Source organism: Macaca fascicularis, chromosome 6 (genome assembly GCF_037993035.2).
Source record: "Macaca fascicularis isolate 582-1 chromosome 6, T2T-MFA8v1.1".
Classification (NCBI taxonomy): domain Eukaryota; kingdom Metazoa; phylum Chordata; class Mammalia; order Primates; family Cercopithecidae; genus Macaca; species Macaca fascicularis.
Window position 1 is genome coordinate 62,295,866 of NC_088380.1, and position 15,144 is coordinate 62,311,009.

The window sequence follows — 15,144 nt, forward strand, 5'->3', positions numbered from 1 at the left end:
TGTAGAAAAACTGTTGTCTAGCTTTATAAACTTTTCAAAATAGTTACTGAAATTAGCTTAGTATTTGTAAAGTTGTTACTAATCCCAAGGTGCAGTTGCTTTAACTGCATGCTTATGAATCAGGTTTTCAAATCTGTGCATATCGTGTATGCGTGTATGCTCATGGGGATGTGGGTATATTTTAAAATTAGTGATTTTCGTGAGCTTGATGCTTTGCCTATTAGGCTTCGTAGAGTTAATTCTCAAACGGTTCTTAGTTTAGAGATTGTTTTATTCTGGTAAATCCACACCATTTAATGGAGTAAAGATCAAATGTTTGTACTGATAATTTTTATTCTTTTTAGAGTACCCTAAGTGCTTGTCAGAAATCACTGTTCTCTGAAAATAACAATTTAATCATGTAGGCTATGAAAAATTGTTTTGGGATCATAGATGATGTAGTTAAGTTTCACTTCACTTATTAAATATTTATTGAGCTTATTTCAGATAAATGAGCATATCCACCAGATTCTGTCTGTATTGACTTAATGTATTGGAAATCCTGGGATAAAAGCGTAATAATACACCCTTCTAAATATTTGTTATATACTTGGGTGGTAGAATTGAAAACAATGCAGTCTTAGTGAATATATTTGTTAATACAGTGCTTAATGTCTTGGGATTCATTTTTTTAACTACAGTGGAACAAAGGTCTGCGTGATATATGTCAGTAGTATATAATTCAGAATCATTTCAACCTTTAAGTCATTTGGGGTTTTTAGCAGTTAGCTTTTTTATTACATGTCCATTGGAAGTATAAAATAGAACCATTTGTTCTTGGAAATTATCTTTCATATATAAATTTCTCCTTTTCTTTGTTTCTCCATCCATTTTAGTCGTGAGATGGAGAATAAAGAAACTCTCAAAGGGTTGCACAAGATGGACGATCGTCCAGAGGAACGAATGATCAGGGAGAAACTGAAGGCAACCTGTATGCCAGCGTGGAAGCACGAATGGTTGGAAAGGAGAAATAGGCGAGGGCCTGTGGTAAGTGGCTATGGGTTACCAGCTGTAAGGAAGAAAGCATAGGAGGAAATGGAAAAGTAAGCATAAATAGATCCTCTCGTAAGCTTTTCTTCTTCATTTTAAATGTAGTAGTTTTAATTACTTGATATTGCGGTCATTTGGAAGAAACCGTAATTAAAACTACGCTCATTAAACAACTTAAACTGTTCTGGGAACTTAACTGTTGTGTTTGGTGGAGAGGTAAATGCTTAAACCAAGACTACCCTCTCATGTCAGTATCTAAAATCCTTTCATTGGAGTTTTATACTGTACTTTCTAAATTTTAAAAAGAATTTTTCCAGTTTGTTTTAGATGTTTTATCTCTAAGACAGGATCCAAGGATCTTAATTTCAGAAATCTTCTAGGAAAGAAAATATTTAATTGCAGTAATTCATAAGTGTAATGATTGGGTTTTTACATGCATGCGTAAGATGTGAATTTCTCCAACTTTGTTACCATGTCAGCATGTTACCCTCATTTGACTTGAAAAAAAAAAAGTTTAATAGACCCATGGAGATTAAGATAAATTAAAAATGTATGGGGTTTGATGAAAGAAAATCTAGAGTCCTAGATTTTAAAAAGCAGGGATACTCCATCCTTTGCTATAGGTATAAGAATATATATTCTTACAAGAATACCATCATGAAATGTGTGTCTTCATTCTTACAAAGGAAGAAGTATTACAGTATCCTAGCACTTACCTGTATCAGCAAGTTTGTGTTTATTTTGTTCTTTTAAAACAGATACGGCAACTTAAAATTTATCTAAACTTTGACAAGGGTCTAAAGTACACCCCTGCCTAATGATTGTCTGCCCTGCATTCATCCCATATGCCTATTTAAGTTTAGATTTAAATTAATTAGATGTAAATAAAAGTAAAAATGTAGTTCCTCAGTCTCACCAACCACATTTCAAATGCTTAGTAACCACATGTGGCCAACGGCTACCCTTTGGGCAGTGCAGTTTTAGCACATTTCCATTGCCTCAGAAAGCTCTCTTAGATGTGTAGTACTGACTCGTGTCTGACTTAACTTCATAATCCCTGCGGCTTTCGATATCCTCATTACTGAGCTGCAGTCTGTCAGGAATATTTTCCCCGCTGGTTCTAATTCTAACGCATGGAATTCTACAGAATAAATCTAATTGTTCCTTTCCATACCAGCACTTTAAGTTACTATGGGCCCATGAGTCTTTGTCTTTACAGCTAAGTTTCTACATTTCTTCCATTTATTACTCATGTGAGGTGGTGTGGTGGGAACCCCTCACCATTTTAGCTATTTGTGCCAGAAGATAAATATGAAGAAATTAAGGATTTATCTTAGAGAAGAGAAAGTGCTGTTGAAACATCTTGTAGAAGGTTGGCATTAAAAGGGCGTATTACTACTCAGTTAATATAAAGAACTTTTAAACAAACAGAGCCATCTGAAGTTTGAATGTGCTGCTTTCTGAGCTCCTTTAGATGGAGGCGTTCAAACAGAGCCTAAATCTTTTGAGAATACCGTAGGGCATAAATCACAACTTTTTAAAAACGAGCCAGCCATTTGTTTTTTATTACGTATGAACTAAGAATATCCATTTCTCTAAGACAGAATTTTAGTGTTCACTTTCTAGCAAATACGTACCTTGTCTGTATGTAAGATATGCATGAAGAGGGAGGAGATGTGTGGAATAAGATGCATAGCACAGTCCTTAAGCTTAATTATGCCACTCTACATTTTATGGTTTACAGATTTCATATTATCCTTAAGAAGTTTACTGTTTACTTGGGAGGTCTGATTCTGTTTTTATACTTTAAGTAAGTTGTGTCAAATCATTCTTGAAACATAAAGTGTAAATATCTCCAAATGGGAAAATTAGACTTATATGTAATAAATAGAGTAGTACATGAAATATCACAAAGCAACTTGTGACTAGGTGCCAAATGTGTGGGATGGGCAGAAGAGCAATAGGGACTTAGGAAAGAGAAAGAATGTCATGCTGGTAGACTTCAGGGAAGTTTCATAAAAGGAAGAATTTTAACTGAGTCTAAAAAAATGGGTAAATTTTCCTCTTGTGAAGGTGTACTCCTGGGGTGCTGCAGGCTGGAGATGAGTATTAAATTAGGAGGAGAGTGAGTGGAAAGCACAGGAGGAGGAAGGGTCAGGCAAGTTTGGTGAACACAGCAACTGGCTATAGAACAGGAGCAGTGGGAGAAAGTCCAGAAAGGTCTGCAGTTGTACAAGGCTGTGGAGTTTGGCCTTTGGTCATGGCTAGATTAGGTCTGAAAGCTTTAATTAAAAAAAAAAAAAAAAAAAAAAGGCAGGTCTTCTAAACTGCATTTCTGCCTGAGAAATTGATCTTTAAAATTCTAACCTCTTTTGGTTTTCTGAGATATATGTCTAACCTATTGTTGTAATATAACGTAAAAAACCACACACACACAAAAGCAGGGCAAAATGATTGCATAGTCATCAAACTATTTGAAATTATGCCCAGTGTTGTTTCAAGGTTCTACATTTTGTCGAAACAAATAAAAACATACCGAGGTCTTTGATCTAGTAGTTGAATGAGTTGACTATAGAAGTTATGAGTGCTTATTTTTCACATTTGTTTAATAACCTTTGATTGTTACTTTTGAGTGTTAAATGAGTTAGGGTATATAATAACAAATAATACCATTTCTGCAGTTTTGTATGCATTACAAAATTGTAAGGGAAGAGGTTGCATTTTAACTAGTGTTAAATCCTAAATGACTGAAATTTGTGTAGGTAAAAATAGTCTTTTACATTAATAGCTTAAAGTAATAATAAAAGTTGATATGTTGTCTGGTATACTGGTATATTTCATAACAAAAGCTCATTAAGTTTATTTCCTAGTCTATGATATTTACATTTACTTACCTTTTATATTTTTAAGTAATCAAAATACTGGAATACTTTGATTCAGGTGGTAAAACCAATCCCAGTTAAAGGAGATGGATCTGAAATGAATCACTTGGCAGCTGAGTCTCCAGGAGAGGCCCAGGCGAGTATGGCTTCACCAGCTTCCAAAGGCCGACGCAGTCCTTCTCCTGGCAACTCCCCATCAGGTCGCACAGTGAAATCAGAATCTCCAGGAGTGAGGAGAAAAAGAGTTTCCCCAGTGCCTGTAAGTTAATGTTACAACGGATATGTTAGTTTTTATAATTTTTAGATTCATTTATAACAGAGAAAAGACTGGCCAGCCATCTGTTAGAACATCAGTTTTTAAAATATGATCTGCAGACCCCTGAGGATGGAGGGAGGGAGGCAGTTCCTGAGACCCTTTCTGGGGTCTATTAGGTCAAAACTAATTTTGTGATAAAACTGTGATGTTGTTTGCCTCTTTCCCTGCATTGATATTTGCAGTGGTGGGTAAAACTATTGGTGCCTTTTCCCAATTTAAGGCTACAGCTGTAGAAACTATATTCATTATTGCTATGTATCAGCCATTAAAGAAAAAAAAAATGGCAATTACACTTGATAATGCCTTTGACAAGGAAATAGAAATTAATTTTATTAAATCTTGACTCTTAGTAAATACATGCCTTTGTAATATTGTGTGTGATGAAATGGGATGCATGCATAAAGCACTTCTACATACCAAAATACAATAGTTTCTCAAGGAGAAGTATTTGTGCGGTTGTTAGAGTTGCAAGCCGAACTAGTTCTTTCATGGAACATTAAATGAGTGACCAAAAAACTATGATTATTTAGATTTGGGTATTTGGAAGATATTTTTCTTAAGATGAATTAGACTGTCACTTCAAGAAAAGCAACTTAAGGCCAGGAGCGGTGGCTATAATCCTACCTCTTTGGGAGACTGAGGTGGGCGGATCACCTGAGGTCAGGAGTTCAAGAGCAGCCTGGCCAACATGGTGAAACCTCATCTCTACTGAAAATACAAAAATTAGCCAGGCATGGTGACAGATGCCTGTAATCCCAGCTACTCGGGGGGCTGAGGCAGGAGAATCGCTTGAACCCAGGAGGCAGAGGTTGCAGTGAGCCTAGATGGCACCATTGCATTCCAGCCTGGGCGACAACAGTGAAACTCCATCTCAAAAAAAAAAAAGAAAAACAACTTAAATATTTTTTCACCAGTGTTAAAAGATGAGATGTCAAAACAAAAATTAGAATTTTAGAAAGCTGCTATCCACCACTATGAGCTTGACAGCTTCCCAGTGCTTAGACTTTTCTGATAAGATTGGTGATAGCAAATGTGATTCTTTTCATGCTATATAATGAAATATGTGAACATTTGGAAGATCTGCTTAACTTAACCAATATTTTCCACATGATCAGTGTATTATAACAACAAAATCATTCATAGGTAAAAGATACATTCAAAATGTAAAATAACACCATTTGGATTTTTAATGTGCCAGTAGGAAAAGTTTGTTGATGTGGTTTCAGATTCCACATTACAACTGCCTTTAAGAAACTGTGTTTTGAGCTTTGGTATAGTACCAGAGAATATTCATCATTATTTGAACAGGCGGCCAAGTACAGTTGCTCACACCTATAATCCTATCACTTTGGGAGGCCACGGTGGGCGGATCACTTGAGGTCAGGAATTCAAGACCAGCCTGGCCAACATGGTGAAACCCCGTCTCTACTAAAAATACAAAAATTAGCCAGGCATGGTGGCAGGCACCTGTAATCTCAGCTACTTAGAGGCTGAGGCAGAGAGAATTGCTTGAACCCGGGAGGCAGACGTTGCATTGAGCCGAGATCACACCACTGCTCTTCAGCCTGGGCCACAGAGTGAGACTCCAAAAAAAAAAAACAGCTATTAAAATACTCCTTCCTTTTACATCTGCGTATCTGTGTGAGGCCAAATTTCCTTTCATATACTTTAATCAATACATCATATCACAGCAGATTGAATGCAGAAGCAGCTATGAACATCTTAGCTGTCTTCTATATTAAGCTAAACATCAAAGAAATTTGCAAAAAGATAGGTGGTAAATTCATGTGAGAGAGAGACTTCTAGTGGTGGAAATGCATGTTAAGACTCCTGTCTCCACTAAAAACTACAAAACAGTTAGCCGGGCATGGTGGCGGCCGCCTGTAGTCCCAGCTACTTCAGAGGCTGAGGCAGGAGAATGGCATGAACCTAGGAGGTGGAGCTTGCAGTGAGCTGAGATGGCGCCACTGTACCCCAGCCTGGGTGACAGAGTGAGACTTCGTCTCAAAATAAAATAAAATAAAAAAGACTCACTTTCTAACTTTGAAGAACAAATGATTGATTGGAAAAATGGTTGAGATAGTGACCACAAGAGGAATTTGGGTTTTTGTTAAGATCTGGAGTTATTAAGGTACATCAGTTCATTAAAAAATACATTTAAAGCAAAAACATTTTATAGTAAAACCTGATGCCCAACAGTGGTTGTTGGCTATATGTTAAAACACCTTTAAATTAGTTATTAACTTTTTTAACTTAAAACTAATCAGTTATTATCTCATGAATCTGCAGATTGGGCAGGGCTCAGCAGGCTCAGCTTCTTCACTCATGCCTGTTGCTTCAGCTGGGATACTCGAACACTTGGGGGGCTGTTGGCATCTCTTCATCCTAGCATGAAGACTTTTAAAATCTCGGTCATCCCCATAAATGTTGATAAATATCTGGCTGAGAGAGACAACTATGTGGTAATTTTATAAATTATTCTATAAACATTTGAGTTCTTTGAAACATCTAATATGAACCAAAACAAAAAGCATAAAAAGTATATATCATAAGCAGGCAGAATGCTGTGTCTAGTAGTAAAAATTAAACATACAGCTTTCTGGGATCTATTGAAGGCTTTATTAATCTTCTTTAACTGGAAATTTACAAATGCTGCCGTGGAATGCCTCCCAACATACACTCTGCAGACTCTTAATAAAAACAAATTTGTGGAAGCTGACAAAAACTCTCCTATGGTGAGGGTAATATATAACACTCTCACTGTACTAATTTTCCTAGGACTTGGTCTTTACATCAATGTCCAGTGGAAATTCCAGTTTTTTTGGATAACTAATTAAATAATTAAGGGTAATAAATGTTCAAGTGATTCTCCTGCCTCAGCCTCCCAAGTAGCTGGGATTACAGGCGTGTGCCATCACACCCGGCTGATTTTTTGTATTTTTAGTAGAAACGGGTTTCACTGTGTTAGCCAGGATGATCTGAATCTCCTGATCCTCGGCCTCCCAAAGTGCTGAGATTACAGGCATGAGCCACCATGCTCGGCTGGATAATAGTTTCTTAATTAAGAAATGAGAAACATACCTAATGAAAAAAAAATGTTGTGAAGTTTCAGAGTGGCAGAATCACACCACCCCGAAGAGCCCCTTCACCAGATGGCTTCTCACCATATAGCCCTGAGGAAACAAATCGCCGTGTTAACAAAGTGATGCGGGCCAGACTGTACTTATTGCAGCAGATAGGGCCCAACTCTTTCCTGATTGGAGGAGACAGCCCAGACAATAAATACCGGGTGTTTATTGGGCCTCAGGTAGGATTTGTCACCATTTTATTTTATTAGTAGTAGTATATGGTACTACCTCAAATTTATATACTATAATGTTCTTAAGTTTGGATCACTTAATTCCCTTTAGTAGACAAAAGTAAACTTAAAATGTATTTTAGGCTAATATTTTTCTTTAATGTATTTATGAGGTTTTTACTATCTTAATATACCATAGAATAGAAATTTGATCTATTTAATAAATTCAAGGGAAATGAGAGATTAAATCATGGAAATAGTTGTAGATTTTTCTTATATACAAAGATAATGAAGAATATGAATTAATAGAAACTTTAGTATAAAAATTTGGAAATATTGTAAAGTGATGAATTTAGAAGTTCTAATGAACCACGGATGTATTAACCTATAGGTTTTCTTTTTAACTTTTCAGAACTGCAGCTGTGGACGTGGAACATTCTGTATTCATCTGCTGTTTGTAATGCTCCGGGTGTTTCAACTAGAACCTTCAGACCCAATGTTATGGAGAAAAACTTTAAAGAATTTTGAGGTAGTTTTTAATAAATGCTTAGAGTAAAATTGTCAGCATATTCTTATGATATATTCTTAAAGTTTCTCCTTCTTTAAGTTTAGGCAGTGACCTTTTGAAAGGTGTGAAGGTATGTAAGAATTAGTTGATGCTTATAAATAGTTCTCATGAGATATTTACTAAACTTTTTCTTCTAGCTTGAAAAAAACAACACTGACCTGCCGTATGAATGTTGTCCTTAGTAAACTATAATGTGTTTTTATTTTTGAAGCTCTTAAATCAACTTTAGGAAAAACATGCAAATAAAAGATAAATAGCTCAGTCTCTAGAACTCTTCATATGTATAATTATGGCACAAATATCACTGTTACTGTCTTTTTCCAATGTTAGGTTGAGAGTTTGTTCCAGAAATATCACAGTAGGCGTAGCTCAAGGATCAAAGCTCCATCTCGTAACACCATCCAGAAGTTTGTTTCACGCATGTCAAATTCTCATACATTGTCATCATCTAGTACTTCTACATCTAGTTCAGAAAACAGGTTAGTACTTTTTAAGGATTTCAAAGCATTAATCCAGTGTTACTTTTAATTTTAGGGGTAATTTTTTATATCTACTTGTTAAGTTGCTCTAAAATGATTTAATTATTGAATCTTGGCTTTCAAGTTAAAATCAAGGGTGAAGATATTAAAGGTTCTCTGGGCATGGTGGCTTGTGCCTATAATCCCAGCATGTTGGGAGACTGAGGCAGAAGGATCGCTTGAGCCCAGGAGTTCAAGACCAGCCTGGGCAACATAGGGATACCCTGTCTCTACAGAAGTAAAATAATTAGCTGGGAGTGGTGATACCTGTAGTCCCAATTATTCAAGAGGCCAAGGCAGGAGGATCGCTTGAACCCAGGAGTTCAAGGCTCCAGTGACCTATGATTGCACTACTGCACTCCAGCCTAGGTGACAGAACAAGACCCTGTTTCTTAAAAAATATGTGGGTGTGTGTATGTGTGTATATATATATATGTTGTTAAAGGTCATGTGAGTGTGTGTGTATATAGACATTTTGTGCTAAAAATTGCAGTATTCATGTGAATCTTGTTTCTGTTCTGTATATCGCTTTGTTGGTTTTAGTGTAAAAATGAGATTTTTAAAAATTACTCCACAAAGGAAGTGCTGCTTCTCTTACCAGGGCACCTTCTATGTTATTCCCGAAGTGCCCAGTTTGAGAAGCACTGTTCTGAGCGGTTAAATCCTGTCTTTATCCTGTCGATCTGTTAAGTATTGTAACCACCTCAAAGTTAATGAAGAATGAAAAGTGACAGGGCCGCAGCAAGAGTGCGGTGAAGAGGAGAGAGGTTTTCTTCGTCTGTGGAAAAAGTAAATGTTTGGATTTTCTTAATTTTGATTAAATGAAATAATTTTAGAATCCTAGAGTTTTAGGAGTTTTTGGACATTGAAGATTTTCTAGTTGGCATGGTTCAGTGACAGCGGTAAGTGAAGCCAGGAGGTTATGCAGTTCATTTGAGGAAAGGTATAGCCAGAACCTGGGTATCTTTGTTTTACCCCTCATCTCTTCTAAATAAAATGAAAAAAATTAGCTGTATTTCTCCAGCCTGCTGAACTCCTAGCCCCAAGCATTCCTCCCACCTCAGCGTCCCAAAGTGCTGGGATGACAGGTGTGAGCCACCACACCCAGCTCCTTTTTCCTTTTGAGTGACATTTCTGTAACTTTTTATTGTGGGGAAAAATAACAGATGCTTAAAACCAAGTAGCCAAAGTTAAAATAGAAAGTTTCTCTCTGAGGTTAAAAAAAAAAAAAATTATTTGGATTCACATATCCATGGGGGGGAGCCACAAAAGTTATCTTGATTACTAAGATTGTACTATGTAGATGGGTAGATTTTTGTTTCGTGTAACCACTATTTTTGTATCTAAAATCAATAAAAAGAAAATACAGAGGAAGCGTATCTGGAGATCTGATTACATACAATTTTAAATGGTATGCCACAAACAATAATAAAACAATTAGGATGAACAAATTTAAAATTCAATTGAAAATGAAGGGCATAAAGAGAATATGCACCAAAAAAGAATTCTAAGGGGCTAAGAAACACAAAAACTGTTCATTCAACCTGATAACTAAAGAAATGTTCATTTTTTAAAAAAAGATACCAGTTTTTACTGAAATAATGGAAGACTTTTTAAATGATGTCATTTAGTTATTGTAAGGATGTGCTTGATTGTATATAAAGCAGTATAGCCTTTGAAGAAAAAAAGTAATATGGCTTTTAAAAACATTTATATTCATTGATCCAGTAAATGTTCTTCTTAAGTAAAAGTTTAATCTGAGAAATGCACAAGCCTTACATATATCATATGTGACTGTTTCTCATAGTATTATGGTGAAAAATTAGAAACAATTTAAATATCCAGTAGCAATTGAATGATTAAATTAGTGTATGCCCATGTTACAAATGTCATGTAGGCATTAAAATTATGCTTTTGGAGAACATTGAATGACCTGGGAAAATGTCAATAAGTAAAACCAAATCTAGATTATAATAATATATTATGCATGAACCCAGTTTTATATAGGAAAGGTATTACAGGTATGTAAAAATCGGAAGAATAAGAACTTCACTGGTTATTTATAGGAGGGGTTATTGTAGGTAACTTTTTTTAAACTTTAAATATTTTTTTAATAGTATTTTAAATTTAAATATTTTTTAAGTATTAGTTTAAAAACTACTCAGCTCCGCCCTTATAGCCTGAAAATAGCCGAAGACGATATATAAATAAATGGGGATGGCTATGTTCAGTAAAACTGTATTTACACAAGTAGTCCACAGGCTAATTTGTTTTCCTTATAAGTTTGTTACTCCCTGCTCTACACTCATGTAATTTTGCTTCAGAAAAAACTATGCTAAAAAAAATCTGAAATGTCAAAAAAAAATGTGTACAAAGATGTTTGTAATGGTTTCTTAAAATGTAAAAATATGGAAACAGCTTATATGTCCAACATTAATGGATACTTAAAACAGGATCTTTCTAGTCAGTGGAAAATTATGGCGGCATTAAAAATTATGTGGTGGAAGCAACCCAAGTGTCCATCAATGGATGAATGGATAATGTGGGATATACACATAGTGGAATATTACTCAGCTTTACAAAGGAAGGAAGTGTGCTACAACATGGATGAACCTTTAGGACATTATGCTAAGCAAAATAAGCCAGTCACAAAAAGACAAATACTGTATAATTGCACTTACATGAGATACTTAGTCAAAACCATAGAGACAGAAAGTAGAGTGACCCTAGGTGGGAGGATTACTTGATCCCAGGAGTTAGCCTGGGAAACATAGTGTGACCCTGTCTCTACCAAAAAAAAAAAAAAGAGAGGGAGAAAAGAGAAGAAAAATTAGCCAGGCATGGGTGGCATGCGCCTGTGGTCCCAGCTACTCAGGAGGCTGAGGCAGGGGGATCTCTTGAGCCCAGGAGTTCGAGACTGCAGCGAGCTATACTTGTGCCGCTGTACTACAGTCTGGGAGACAGAGCAAGATCCTGTCTCAGAAAAAACATAGAATGGTGGTTGCCAGAGGCTGGAGGAAGGAGATCGTGAAGAATCGTGTTTAATGGGTATAGGGTTTCAGTTTTACAAGATGAATACTGGAGACACATAGTGGTGATGGTTGCACAGCATGAAGGCATTTAATACCACTGACCTGTACACTTACAAATGGTTAAGATGGTAGATTTTATGTTATGCATATGTTGCCACAACAAAAAAAAAAAGAATTATGTATATGAAGAGTTGAAGTGCAATTTTATAATAAAAATTTTTTAAATATGAAATAGTGCATATATATATATACATAAATGATCTGAACAATGCTTACAAAATATGTACTTGGAAAAAAGATGGACAGGAAATACCCCAGAATGGTATTCTTTTTGTTGTCAGAGAAGTATTTAGTAAGTTGCACTTGTGATTTGACTAAATTGTGAAACTTTATTTTCCTCTTATGAATAAGCTTAATTTTGGTGTAATTATATGAAGAGTTAGTTGACCTTGGATTATTTTTGCCATGAATATTTTTATTATAGATAGTTGTATACATCATTTCTGTAATGCTACTGTTAATTCTTCGTTACTAATGCATGCATATTCTGACAGTTTTTCCGCATCCTAAGTAGCTCTACAATTAGGAAAAGAGAGGGGGCAGGTACATCAGGAGGGAGAGACTAGTAAGTGTGCCTTCATCTCAGGAATCACCCATGATGACTTTGCTGACTTGTTTGATTAGCTTTTTTGGAAAGCTTTTTGTGCATTTGGGGAACTGGTTATTTTGCTGCTAGTTACTCAGATCTGTTTTTTCAGGGAAAAGTAATTGCCGTTTTTGCCATTACTTCTAATGGCAAAATTAGGATTCAAAAAATTAGAAGTAATGGCCAAAACCGCAATTACTTTTGCACCAACCTAATAGTTGAAGATAGTAGAAGTGCAATATTGGGCCTAGCTTAGCAGACTCTAAAATTTAGACGTTGTAAGTTTATGGCATGTTCTTCTCAGATAAAAGTGTAATGATAGATCTGCCACAAACTGATTTTGATTTGAGGCAACTTATTTAACATCCCAGAGCCTTGTCTTTATTTTATAATGGAAATACGGCTATTGATTTTTAAAAGTCATCCCTCACATCATGAAGATTTAATTTAAAACATTTATGAAATAGAGAACTAAAGTCCTCTTTCTCTAGCCTGGCTGCACACAAAATAACTACTGTTAACTATTAAATACAACTTTTAAAAATTACATAAATCAAGGAGTGAAACTCTTCTTTGCACACTCCGTACTTCGGCCGACAAACAGATGCACGCACGTTCCCCCAAACATATTTCTCTCAGCTGTCTTACTGTTTTTAAACAAAGTCATGCCATATGTTCTGGTGTGCAATTTTCGTTTACTTTTACTTTATATATAAAGAATATTTTTCCACGTCATTACCAGATTACACACTTTTTTCTTTTCATGGCTGTATAAGGTTCTGTTGGTACACCATAATTTATTTAGCCATTGCCTTAATTAATGTACATTAAGTACACCTCCAGTTGTTTGTTTACGTACTTAAAATATGTAGGGATAGCATCCTAGGAAATAGGATTTTTAGATCATGAATATATACATGTAGTATTTTAAGAAATACTAACAAAATTTCCTTCCATAGATTTTAGTTTTTACTTCTACCAGATATGAGAACCTGGTTTTCTATGCCATTATGAGGGCCAGATGTTACCAATCTATTATTCTTTATTCCAATTGCCTTTTTATTTCCTTTGTCCATTTTACTATTAGTATTTTTCTTACTGATTTTTAAAAATACTTTGTATATTAGAGATAATCAAGTATATGCAATATAATTACCCATTATGCTGCAATTTTGCCATAAATGGAATCATTCTATACATGGTAGTTTTATTTTGACCTCATTTATGGATCTCTCTGTTCCTTTTTAAAGGCTTCAAGGTGCCTGGGTTTGCCGTAATTTGTTTAACCTCCTTTTGGCATTCATTTGGTTGTTTTGATTTCTTTTTGTTATTCTAAATAATACTGCAGTGGACATTTTCATACATACATCTCTATATATTTGTCTTTTTATTTTCTTACGATACATTCCTAGAAGTCTAGGTGAAAGATTGTGTACCCTTAAAATGTGACGTGTTCCTAGATTCATTTCTAGGAAAGTTGGACCAGTTCATACTGCCACCAGAAATTTCTGAAATAGGCATTTAAATTTAGGATGTGGAATCTTTGAGCTCTAAGGTCCGCCAGCACTTAAAAGCTTGAAACTAGTACCATGTAGTATATTTTTGTACGTACTCAAACCTGTTGGTTTATTCAAAAGCTACAGTAGCAGAATTTGGGAGATACAAATGTTCTTTCTAAGATTACAGTCTGTATTGTTTTCATCACAAAGTTAACTCACACCTACAGTCTATAAGTACTCCTGTGTTAATCTGATTTTAAGTTACTGTATATTAATAGCATAAATATGTATCTCTTAGTATATAAGATGCTCTTAAACAAGAATTTCTACTGTATTTATATTCTAAGCAAGCAGAAAGTGTTTTTAGCATATCAGTTCTGCTTTATATTCTTTTATGTTTAATACTTTTTCTTCCCCTTTTCTATAGTATAAAGGATGAAGAGGAGCAGATGTGTCCTATTTGCTTATTGGGCATGCTTGATGAAGAAAGTCTTACAGTGTGTGAAGACGGCTGCAGGAACAAGCTGCACCACCACTGCATGTCAATTTGTATGTGGCTCTTTTTCTCTCTATGCTTATTCAGCACAGTTGCTCTCTGATCTAACTGTGTTATTTAAGAGTGTAACATGGCTTGAAGGGAGATTGGTGAGAGAATCAAAACAGTATATCTAAGTCCTCTGTGAAGAGTTTTCAGCAAGTGGGAATGTAGGATCTTTAGGAGATGACCTATGTGAGCAAAGAAACGCAATAAAGTGTGACATAGGTGATAATGGAAGAAGTGCATAGAATTAGAAACAGTTTCAATCTGGAAGGTATACATGAAGGGAAGGAGGTGGAAGAAGACCTGGGCAGGCATTACAGAAAGGCTAGCATCAAAGTAAGGTTTGGAAGGACTTTACCTGGTAGTCAAACAGGGCAGAACGTTTGGAAAAATAGTAATATTAACATTGGAAAAATAGTAATATTAACTATTAATGTTAATAGTAACATTATCAGAATGAATAAAATAGCATTTGCAAATCAAAATCATTTAACCTGTGTGTACTTGCTTTCAGATAAATGTTTATTTTTGAGGTTCCTTCTATATAAATCCTGTAAACTAATTATAAACAGTTATGAAATATAAATAATGTTAAGCATTTACATTTTTGTAAGATTTTGTTTCTGTAATTTTTCAGGGGCAGAAGAGTGTAGAAGAAATAGAGAACCTTTAATATGTCCCCTTTGTAGATCTAAGTGGAGGTCTCATGATTTCTACAGGTAATAATTTTGAAATAATGATATGTATATGTTTAATTTTTTTTAATTTCTCAAAGTGTGGTTTAAATCTGTTAATTTTTTTAAAGCAAGTTTTGT

At 35.2% G+C, this 15,144-nt stretch overlaps 1 protein-coding gene and 1 non-coding gene across 5 annotated transcripts in view; both read left to right on the plus strand.

The window, feature by feature from the left end:
• Positions 1-15,144, plus strand: part of MAP3K1 (mitogen-activated protein kinase kinase kinase 1) — a 76,721-nt gene that overhangs the window by 39,677 nt on the left and 21,900 nt on the right. For all 4 annotated transcript variants that reach the window (XR_012413671.1, XM_045393727.2, XM_045393728.2 and 1 more), the window contains exons 2-8: positions 876-1,026; positions 3,970-4,170; positions 7,334-7,534; positions 7,938-8,054; positions 8,424-8,572; positions 14,216-14,337; positions 14,967-15,048. Coding sequence is in view for 3 of the 4 variants with exons in the window: in XM_045393727.2 (XP_045249662.2) it covers positions 876-1,026; positions 3,970-4,170; positions 7,334-7,534; positions 7,938-8,054; positions 8,424-8,572; positions 14,216-14,337; positions 14,967-15,048 (1,023 nt within the window). In the remaining variant the exon portion in view is untranslated. The remainder of the gene's footprint in view (positions 1-875; positions 1,027-3,969; positions 4,171-7,333; positions 7,535-7,937; positions 8,055-8,423; positions 8,573-14,215; positions 14,338-14,966; positions 15,049-15,144) is intronic.
• On the plus strand, positions 1,420-1,528 carry LOC123574311 (small nucleolar RNA U13). Its single transcript, XR_006699190.2, has one exon. It is a non-coding gene; the product is annotated as a small nucleolar RNA U13 (small nucleolar RNA).